Source organism: Schistocerca nitens, chromosome 9, assembly GCF_023898315.1.
Source record: "Schistocerca nitens isolate TAMUIC-IGC-003100 chromosome 9, iqSchNite1.1, whole genome shotgun sequence".
NCBI lineage: Eukaryota > Metazoa > Arthropoda > Insecta > Orthoptera > Acrididae > Schistocerca > Schistocerca nitens.
The window spans coordinates 444,598,796-444,610,280 of record NC_064622.1 but is presented as its reverse complement, the minus strand read 5'-3'; the positions used below and the strand labels follow the sequence as shown (position 1 = coordinate 444,610,280).

Genomic DNA, 11,485 nt, shown 5'->3' with positions numbered 1-11,485 from the left:
CCACTGCCAGTATGCAGGATGGCAAAGACAGTTTACAGCCGTTGGGCCAGCGTGGCTCAGGACGGGATACAACAGCTTTATGGCTCGCTTCATAACCGAATCAGTGGATTCACTCAAGTTAAAGGGGATGCAGTGTCATATTGACAAGTGGGCTCATATTGTCATGTTCTTTGTAAATTTGATTCGAGAGTGTAATCACTAAAATAACATCACATATCCTCTAAATCGTGAAATTTCGTTTCCTCCTTCCATTCTGGATACTTCTCTTTTGTCAGGCAGTGTATTTTTGAAGAGTGCGCGAATAGGACTTCTAATTTGGAACTCTTAAAACACGGTTGATACCTCAGCACAACGGCGAAGATCAAGTGTGCTTCCAGTAGGGCGGAGTTCCAGCACGCTTTGCTACTCAGGCGCGTGGGTTACTTGACGAACAATTTTGAGACTTCTGGATTGGATGTGGTTCAGCAAAATCTCCAAAAACACTGAAGTAGCCACCCCGAAGTCCGGACCTTACCACTCTATACAGATAATTATGGAGAATAATCAAGTCCCAGTGGCTCGGGTAAGATTAATAAAGAAGCTCGCAAAAATGATGAAGGTACTATTTTCGAAGCATAACTGCTGATGTGCTGGGCAGATATTAAGGATTAATGCAGATGCTCTGATCTTTGAGTAAGAATACGATGGAACACATATCTGCTGGATACGTAGTTTTTACATGTAAATTATATGACATACCATTTCCCCAAGGAATATGGCGACTTCTTGGACTCACTGCAGAATGTGAAGTGGTTGTCAAAAAATTGTTTTTTGACAGCTGATGTTGCGTCTTACGACTGCTATTTGCGTTTGGATTATACTCTGAAGTACCAGATGTTACAGCAGGAGCGGCCGTTAATCACGTACTACTGGCGGAACCATGTGGAATCAGGAGGGTTGAATGGAAGTCGATTCGTGTCATAAATGCTGCTGCTGCTGCTGCTGCTGGTGGTGGTATCTTGCTAGTTGGCTCTCAAACGTCATCGTGAAGTCACTGACAACTCGAAGAGCATACATGTGATACTAGAGAGAATGCCAATATCTGCAGTAGACACACTATGAGCGTATACTCTGATTTGAAAATTGGAAATTTATGGTATGATCTTATGGGGCCAAACTGCTGAGGTCATCGGTCCCTAAGCTTACACACTACTTACTCTAACTTAAACTAACTTACGCTAAGGACAACACACAGAGCCATGCCCGAGGGAGGACTCGAACCTCCGACGGGGGAGACTCTGATTTGACACTAAGAATTTGCAAGAATTTGATATACAACTGTCTTTAAAGAAATAAAAGTTGGAATTGAGCTGTTACTACAGTACTTCGGAATTTCGAAGTGTAGAACACTGCTGACAGGAAACTGGCGGAATGCATCCGCGATTGAACAGAATGTAATTAGAAAGCTAAAACAGGATTCTTCGTGACATTGTAAACGCATCAGCCCCTGCCGTTTTCTCACTATTTATAGCTTCGCTTTAAGCGCAGGCACGTATAATTTAGTTCCTTTTTTTCTTTGCATGTACAGAGTAGGAAAACAGCCTCGGCAGTGCAAAATCAAAACAGAACAAAGCACCGGGAGTTAAGCTAAGGGCTTGTGGCAGTAGCGTCTTCTTTACTGAAGGCGGTAGCAGGTTAAACCAGTTTGCCGAACTGGAAAGCAGACCAGGGTTCCTCGAAATCAGATACCCGCCTGCCGAGTTCCCGTGCTCGCTCATTGTGAGCTATCAATATATCTGTCGACTGCAATTCCGCGCGTTCCCGTGTGTGCGGCCAGGGTAATACGGGGTCGCTCCTGCCTCCTTTGCTCGAATTAAAATGTCTTCAGTTTTGCTTCACATTACCTGTCATTTCTTTCGTTTCCTTACTCCTCTGGGAGCCATTTAAATTCGGTATTAAATTTCTGTACACGATTTTTGTTTTGTATTGTGTTCTTGGTTACTCCCATTCCTACCGTACATTTCATTTCATACATCCACATGTTGCATTATTTGCTCATATAAACGTGACATTTATTTGGTGAGTCTACACTTGTCCACCCGCACCACATGAGCAAACAACCCGTCTCACCTATCCCTTACAGTAAGGGACATCGTTTGTTGGTTCTTGTAGAGGTCTGCATTCCTTCTGCGCCTAAACTCGCCCTCGTCTGTCCTCGCTGCATCCAGGTATTTTTTCAAAATCTTTCTTTCCTTGTTTACTATTTCTCTTGGTGACATTTGAGTACATACTTTCTACAACAACAAATTTTCCTAATTCTGGAGGTGTGTTGTAGTGTCTGATTTTGGCGGTCATTCAAAGATTACTCCTACAGTTCTTTGCAACTTCCAATTTTATCAGTTTTGTTTTACTACTTTGTGTCGAATCCATTGATCTGCGTAATTTTATGCAACTACTTTACTTATCAATTTCACTAATTTTCCCGTAATCTTACTGTCGCTTCAGGTAAGGTCATGACTTCTTAAAAGACATTTTAAATCTAAGTTTCTCGGTTAGTTTTTATGGGAAGATTATTTGTAAAAGAGTTGCTATTAAATGCCTCTAAAATAAGTCGTTTTAGTAACAAACGCCGAACTCCACTTCCTATATCTTCTTTCTCCTAGAATCTTTTTACTCTTTTTCAGAACATTATAAAAGAGAACAACAAATCAAAGTCTTGTTTAATGCCCGTCCTAATAGTGGACTCGCCCAAAATCTTCCGTGAATTTCGTTGAAAATAATAGTTTCAGTTACAGTCAGTGACAGCTGATACAGAGCAGTATACATTTAGAATTTGGATGTTTGCTTTTAAAGTCCAGTCTCATATATTTACATTCATGGCATGCACTACACATTTTAAGTAATGACTAATGCAATGTGGGGGCTTAAACTATTTTAGCCCTTCAAAGGTTCGAGGGTGTGTAAATTCCTAAGGCATCAAATTGCTGAGTTCATAGGTCTCTAGATTTACACACTACTTAAATTAAGTTATACTAAGGACAACACACACACAGACACACACACCCATGCCCGAGGAGGGACTCGAACCTCCGGCCGGAGGGGCCTTGCAATCCGTGACATGACGCCTCGAACCACGCGGCCACTCCACGCGACTTTTAACCCTTCATCCGTGAAGATGGTCCAAGACCGAAACCGGTAGAATTTGGGTTTAAAATAAAATCAGCTGATGGTTCAAATATGCAATTAATACATTACTTAACGGCTGTTGGCAGCCAACTTCCAAAAGTGTTTACAACATTTTTTTTCTTTTTTACACAGCAATTTCTTCATGTCAGTTTATTTTTGGACCATCATTTATACAACCCGTTCATTTCCTTTTAATTTTGTGTCTCTGAACTTTGTCGTAGTCTTCGCGTTTTTTTTTTTTTATTTTCTGCGTAAACATCTTCATGTTTGCATACATACCAGACATCTTCATAATGTGAGCTGCAGCTACAAGTTTTGACGTCCACCGCCAAATTTACTGATTTTTAATTAACGTGTCTCATCAAGCTATCCCTTTTTCTAGTAATGATTCTTCATAAATTTTAATCTTTGCTTATTATATTTGACTTGTAACACGTATTACTACCTCTTTTCAATGAAAGTTTCCTGTTTATTAGCTCAATTGATCTTCGTTTATTGTATGTTTCGGCATAGTCATCTTCAGTTAATGTTAAAGAGGTAAAAAGAAATACGCTAAAGAACTGCATTCTAATACTGCTTGAGTTTTGATCGAACAAAGTAAAACGACAGCTGCCAGCACAGCACCACTAAGCGAAACTGGAGGGAAACTGCCGCAAGGTGGCGCTAGTGGGAAGCTATTTTATAATGCTATTAACATTTCATTTTTTATGCGCTTTTAATGTAATTAATTTTTTGTATTTTATTTATTTTCATCTTTTCTGCAGTGTCTGGAGATAACTGTGCGTAAACATGTAATAAATAAACGTCTTTTAATCGATATAGACAGAAAATATTAATCAAACAGCAATACAATCGCAGATTAGTAGGCAGAATTTGTAAACCAGTAAAACTCGTAAGTGGTCTAGCATGCGGCCAAGACACACGACCCTCATTTCATATTCATGTTCACCTATGAAAATGTTGCATGGACTTTCGCTCCTGCCACTGTTCACCGCTCCCTATTATCTCACCTGCTTATAAATTTCCAGTTCCTCGTCAAACTACAACAGCAATTTCGCCTCTCCTACATTCCCTGTAAAATTAAGTCCCAACACCGCATTGTATCTCTCATGGTCGGGAACCGTGAGCTGCTGCCGCGACCCTATCAACACGTCCCATCTTCCTTTCCTAGAGTAACTTACAACACTGCCTGCCCCCCCCCCCCCCCCGTCCATATCGTGAAATCATTACCGAGCTTTTGCCCTCAGATAAGCCCTTGTCAATCCTACTGCTTTTACTCCATCCTTTCCCTGCCTAGTTGAAACCGTACCTGCCCCCCCCCCCCCCCCACACTTACCTTACCACTCAGTTCTCTCCAAAACTCAGCTCAACGTCTTTACTACACCACCTTCTCCAATCTCACGTTCGTACCCAATCCACTCGCCTGGTTTTACGAGAACCTTGATCAGTCAACATCTCGACAGATCAAAAACAGTTCACATTACATATGCTTTAAGACAAAAAAAAGGTAAGTAAACGACCTACGACGAAGGAATTATCCGAATGGGACGGAAATTGGTAAATGTGATGTACATGTACGGCTAAACAAATTATTACCGTTTTAAAGACCTTGCATAATTGTTCAAGACAAAGAGCTACAGAAACTGAGTAAGTCAATAACGCTTTGGTCCACATCTGGATCTTATGGAAGTAGTTGTTCGCTTGGCACTGATTGATAGAGATGCTGGTCCTCCTGATGGATATCGTGCTAAATTCTGTCAAAATGGTGCATTAGATCGTCAAAATCCCGAGCTGGTTGGAGGGCCCTGCCTGTAATGCTCCAAACGTTCTCAATTGGGGAGAGATCTGGCGACCTTGTTGGCCAAGATAGGGTTTGGCAAGCACGAAGACAAGAGGTAGAAACTCTCGCCGTATGCGGGCGGGCATAACGTTTCTGAAATGTAAGCCCGGGAGGGCAACAAAGATGGGCGTAGAATATGCTGTAATGGTACGGCTGATGACAACCAAAGAAGTCCCACCGATGTCTGGAACGTCTCCGGCCACGTCTCCGCTGATCTTCGGGCCTCATAAGACAGTTCTACTCCAGTCAATAAGACGTGTTTGGAGACGCCCTGGATAGAGGTCCGACAACCAGGAGTGATGCTCTGGGGTGCCATTTCTTTTCATAGCAGGACTCCTTTAAAATGGTTCGAATGGCTCTAAACAGTATGGTACTTAACATCTGAGGTCATCAGTCCCCTAGACTTAGAACTACTTAAACCTAACCAACCTAAGGACATCACACACATCCATGCCCGAGGCAGGATTCGAACCTCCGACCGTAGCAGTCGCGTGGTTCCGGACTGAAGCGTCTATAACCGCTCGGCCACAGCAGCCGGCAGGACTCCTTTGATTGTCTATTCTCGGCACACTTACGACACAGCAGTACGCCGACGATATTCTAAGCCCCGCTTTTTTGCCCTTCGTGGCAAGTCGTCCTGGGCTTACATTTCAGCATTTTTGTTTTAAAGTGTATATACAGGAAAATGTCTTTTTATGTTCTTCAGATCTGATGTGTCTTCTGCAAGTGATCGGCGTTTCTAACCACCCTGATAAATGGCAGCCCGCATCTCGTGGTCGTGCGGTAGCGTTCTCGCTTCTCACGCCCGGGTTCCCGGGTTCGATTCCCGGCGGGGTCAGGGATTTTCTCTGCCTCGTGATGGCTGGGTGTTGTGTGATGTCCTTAGGTTAGTTAGGTTTAAGTAGTTCTAAGTTCTAGGGGACTGATGACCATAGATGTTAAGTCCCATAGTGCTCAGAGCCATTTGAACCATTTGATAAATGGCGACGCCGTAGCGAATCCTCAAATGGCGCCTATGCAAGAAATTCTTTACAAGCAACGTGCTGTACCTGAATTCTTGTTTGTGGAAAAAGAAACTGTGGTGAACATCCATAAACGTCTGTGTGCAGTATATGGTAATGACGCAGTTGGTATGAATAATTTTGGGCAATGAGCTGAGAGACTTGAAGTGTCAGGAAGTGCAGAAACTGAGCTCCACGATCGGCCACGTTATTGACGTCTTGTCACAGTCACTGATCGCGACGTGGTGAATCGTTCGGATGCCATTATTCGTGCAGACCGGCCCATCCCAACCCGGCAGTCGGCACTACAGTTATCAGTGAACGCTGGAGGTGTGTGTACAATGGCTGAGGCTCTACGACGTTCAAAGGAGTGCTCAAAATGGGCTCCACGAATGCCCACAACAGACCACAAGACTCAGAGAAAAACCATCTGATCTGAACTGTTGCAGCAGTTTGAGGCCTTTCTGTCACGGATCATTTCAGGTGACAACATGTGGGTGCATTACTATGAATCGTAACGAAAAGGCAGTCACTGGAGTGGCATCGGCAGTCAACAAGAAAGAATAAATTCGAGATAGCTCTCTCTGCTGTCAAAGTGACGATGACAATCTTTTGGGATAGTGATGATGTCATTCTCGTGGGTGATTAGGCAAAACAGTCAACCGGTAATACCGAGGCATGTGTGAAAACTATGAAGAAAGTCAGTAACCGCTGCCGACGTGTTCGGTCTGATCGGAATCCAGAAGAAATCTCGCAAAATTGATTTGGAAATAATAGCCTTAGTCACCCGAAAGCCCAGATCTCGCGAACAGAGGGAGAAAGGACAGCCATACTTTCTGCATATAGAGCTTTAGCTTCAGTGACACGCCACGGCGACTTCCTTGCTGCACCAGATACAGAGCGAGCGAGAGCAATCGAGAACGCTGATAGCATATCGAGGCGTTGAAACACACACGGTGAAATTTCCTGGCATATTTGTGTGCCGGACCAAGATTCGAACTCAGGATCTTTGCCTTTCGCGGGCAAGTACTCTATCATCTAAGTTACCCAAGCACGACTCACGCCCCGTCCTCAGAGCTTTACTTCTGCCAGTATCTCGTCTTCTACCTTCCAGACTTTACAGTAGTTCTCCTACGAACCTTGCAGAACTAGCACTCCTGAAAGAAAGGATATTGCGGAGACATGGCTTATCCACAGCCCTAGGGATGTTTCGAGAATGAAATTTTCACTCTGCAGCGGAGTGTGCGCTGATATGAAACTTCCTGGCAGATTAAAACTGTGTGCCGGACCGAGACTCGAACTCGGGATCTTTGCATTTGGCGGGCAAGTGCTCTACCAAGTGCTCCGCACTTGCCCGAGAAAGGCAAAGGTCCCGAGTTCGAGTCTCGGTAAGGCTCACAGTTTTAATCTTCCAGGAAGTTTAATATCAGCGCACACTCCTCTGCAGAGTGAAAATCTCATTCCACACACGGTGAAGGTTATGTAGCGCGCCGTGCACGCACTGTGAGAACAGCACTGAGCCGAATATCTCGTGCTGGACGTTAACCTCTCAGGCACGGAGCCGTGGTCAGCGCCTGTGCGAACAGCTGTCCTCAGGAGGAGAGAAGAAGACGCGCCGGCGCCATTGTTAGAGGGTCGCGGGGTGACTCGGCTGCGGGACCATCTGTCTTCTGTCTTCTGCGTTGGGGGAGCCTTCCGGCTGGCGGCTGCAGGGGTCGCCGCGCTGACCCCTCTGCTCTTCGCGGAAGAGTTACGAGTCGCGCCCCGCGCCGTATTTGAAATGGACATTCCTATCTGTGGCGCGCCTCGCCTTTTTATTCCGCGCGCCGGCGGGCCACGTCTTTTGTTTGGGAAATTACAAGGTGCCGAAACGCCGAAAGAATGTCCAGGCGTTATCGAAAAGGACGCGCTCAATAATCTCGCCCATCGCCTCTCGCCGAGTTATGGCCCACGCGGAACCCTCCGACCACGCCTCTCGCTCTCCGCGATTAGAATTTCTATCAGGTCAGTAACCCTAACTGTAACGGAAGGACAAGGATTTTTGCACCGGTACAGTCCTTCAAAAAAAAAAAAGCGTAGATACACTGAGGGTGACAGAAGTCATTGGACAGCGGTATTAGCATATCCAGATGGCGGCATTGTCGCGTATACAAGGTTTAAAGGGGCATTGGCAGAGCACTCATTTGTACTTGGATGATTCTCGTGAAAAGTTTCCGACGTGATTATGGACGCAAGGCGAGAATGAATTGAAAGTGGAATGGCAGTGGTAGCTCTACGCATGGGACATTCTATTTCGGAAATTCAATATTCCGGTCCACAGTGTGAAGACTGTGCCGACAATACCACGCTTTAGGCATTACCTCTCACCACGCCGACGGCCTCCGCTTAACGACCGAAAGCAACGGTGTTTGGGTAGATTTCTCGCTGCGTGACACAACCGCAGAAATCAGTATGGAATGTACGACGAACTTATCCATTAGGAAAGTGTGGCGAAAATTGGCGTTAATGAACTATGGCAGCAGACGACCGACGCGAGGGCCTTTGTTAACAGCACGACATCACCTGCAGTTCCTCTCCTGGGCTCGTAACTGTATCGAATTGACCGTAGACGATTGGGAAACCGTGACCTGGTCAGATGAGTCCCGATTTCAGTTGGTCAGAGCTGATGGGAGGGCTCGAATGTGGCGCAGACCCCACGAAGCAATTTGTCAACAATGAACTGTGCAAGATGGTGGTTGCCCCGTAATGGTGTGGACTGTGTTTACATGGAATGAACTGGATCATGATTATATTGGCTTACTTGGAGACTATTTGCAGCCATTCATGGACGCCATCTTCGCAAGCAACGAAGGAATTTTTATGGTTGACAGTGAGCCATGTCACCAGGCCACTGGTTTGAGGAACATTCAGGACAATCCGAGCGAGTGATTGGGCCACCCAAATAGACCGACATGACTCCCATCGAATATTTATGGAACATAATCGAAAGGTCAGTTCGTGAACAGAATCCTGTAACGGCAACACTTTTGCAATTATGGGCGGCTATGGAGGCAGCATGGCTCAATATTTCTGCAGGAGACTTCCAACGACTTGTTGAGTCCACGCCACGTCGACTTGCTGCACTACGCCTGACGAAAGGAGGTCCGAACGATATTAGGAGGAATCCCATGACTTCTGCCACCTCACTGTAGTGCGCGTGTCGACCTCGAGACCTGCATTCGATGAATTTAACAACAGCGTCCATAAGCCATGCTCTCTTTTAAACGTGAGCAAAGACGAGATAACGCTTGTAACAAGGAAAAAGAGCGATCGCTATACGTCACGATGACAAAAGCAGTGATCAACATCTAGAACACGTCCCATCGTTAAGGATAATACCGCAGTCGCGTCATACAGTGCTGTAGCCTTGTTACCGTCTGATACCTGGAGCGACACTAGCGCCCCAAGCGGCCAGAAAGCCTACTGTCTCTTAACGTCATACGTCCTGTTTGTTTTTAATTATTTTCTACGTAATTTATGTAATAATTATTATACTTTATGTTCCTAAGTCTTTAGAAAATTAGCAAGCGATATGAAAAATCGGAAAATACTTTTAAACAAAGCTAAAATTCGTGAATAAAACGATGTAAGCTGCAACTTTCGAAATTATTCTCGTTTCTCCATAATGCTCCATGTTTTATAGTGAGCGACAAAAATACAGTATTTTCCATTCTGAGGCCGTACAGTGCAGAACTGGTATGCCATGAGGAAAAAGTGCCGTGAGCGTTGGAACAATCAACCAACAGGCGCATCAGATTGAAGAGGTCATATTGTATGAAGAAGTTCGTATAACTGCCTGCTGCACATCATCGTCCGACAGGAATCGTTGGCCCTTCGTGGTCTTTTTTATGGGATCGAAGGCCTGTTAACGGCATGGAGAGAGATCTATTGGGCGGGTGGTCTGGTGTTTCCCGCTTCAGTTGGCGTAACTTCTGCGTTACGACGTTTGCGATGTGGGGACGAGCGGTATCGCGACAAGCACGAACCTTTGAACAGCATTCCACAACGGTGGTTTTCGACATACATGCTGCCCCATACCCAGCCTTCATTCTTCGATGGCTGCCTACCCGTGTTTGCCCTTGGGCAGCTAAGAAAACAATAACAACACATTGTTTCCGTTTCGCCTCATTTGGTAACGTCGTTTTTACCACACGCACGTGGGAAATACACAAATGCCTTTCCTAAATGTCGGTGTTTATATACTCACATCGGAGTTGCGGTTCGTTCCACATACGGTGCAGCAATGATTGCAAATGGAAACTTTTTCATCGCCTCTTATACATTTAATGGTTTCTTGATCTGGGTTAACAGAAAATCGCGAGCATCTTTTTTAAGCACTTGTGTCAACTAGATTGTTTAAAAATGTGTTTGTGTTTCTCCAGTTGGCTTCTGTTAGGGTAACTCGTGGTGAGTTGGACCAATGTGTGAGACGGGCCAGTGACGTATTTCGTGAATGCGCCGCTAGAGAGCAGCACCGTTCACTTGTGAGTAACCTCTTTATTGAACGAGCGTCGTGCAAAAGTGTTGTTGTTTTATCATACAGTTACGTTCTTTTAGTATTATGGCACAGTTTGCACAGTATTCCTGCAGTTTTATTACTAAAAGCTTGACAAATGTGTTGGCATCTACCTAACCTAAAATGGCCTCCGAGCACTAAAACTGCAGACTGAAATCGGGGTGGCCCATCTCTCCCAGACAGCTGGGATAGATGGACCAGTTCTATTTGTGAGTGATGGACCATGAATTTTAATTAGGGAGAGATGGGACACAATTAAACATATCTTAAGTGACCATGGAAATTATATTAATATTTTAAAAATTGATCCCTATGACAGCCTGTTCCTTTAGAAGATATATGTCATAAGCCAACCTTTAACCTGTAGCTTCGCCCACAGACGCAGAAAGCACATATTTGATATACATCTCCTCCTCCTTGTCGTCCTCTCTCTGTTCATATCCTCGTCACCCACCCCTGTCCATCTCCCTTCCCTCTCCTTTTCTACCTGCTCACTACTCTTCTTCATCCTTCACATGCCTCCTACCCCTGCCTGTCCTCCCCTCTCCGTGCACCAATCAACTCCTCACCTTCTCTCTGTGTGTCCATCTACGACTCCACCCTCTCTGTGTGACAGTTCCTCCTCCCCTCCTGCTCACTGTCTAACTCCTGTACACCCCTTTCTTTGTCTATCTCATCCTCCCCCTCTCGCTTCCAACTCCTCCTCTCCTCTATTTCTGTCCGGCCACACCCACTCGCGTGTATACCTTGCGGAGTGCTTTCCAAGATGGCCAACATAACACACCTGTCGTGCAGGGCAGCCTAGATGTCAGGGATTACCAACCGTATTCATCCCCACCCTCACCCCAATGAAAGCTAGGTGGTTCTTAATCCTGTGGTACTTCTTCCCACACAATAAGTAGTATGTCTACCAAATTAGGTTAA

General features: G+C 45.2%; 1 protein-coding gene across 1 annotated transcript in view; it reads left to right on the top strand.

Annotated features, from left to right (window-relative positions):
- Positions 1-963: 963 nt before the first annotated feature.
- LOC126204308 (tetratricopeptide repeat protein 28) overlaps positions 964-11,485 on the top strand; it is a 131,258-nt gene continuing 120,736 nt past the window's right edge. The window contains exon 1 of the mRNA XM_049938694.1: positions 964-993. Coding sequence (XP_049794651.1) covers positions 964-993 — 30 coding nt within the window. The remainder of the gene's footprint in view (positions 994-11,485) is intronic.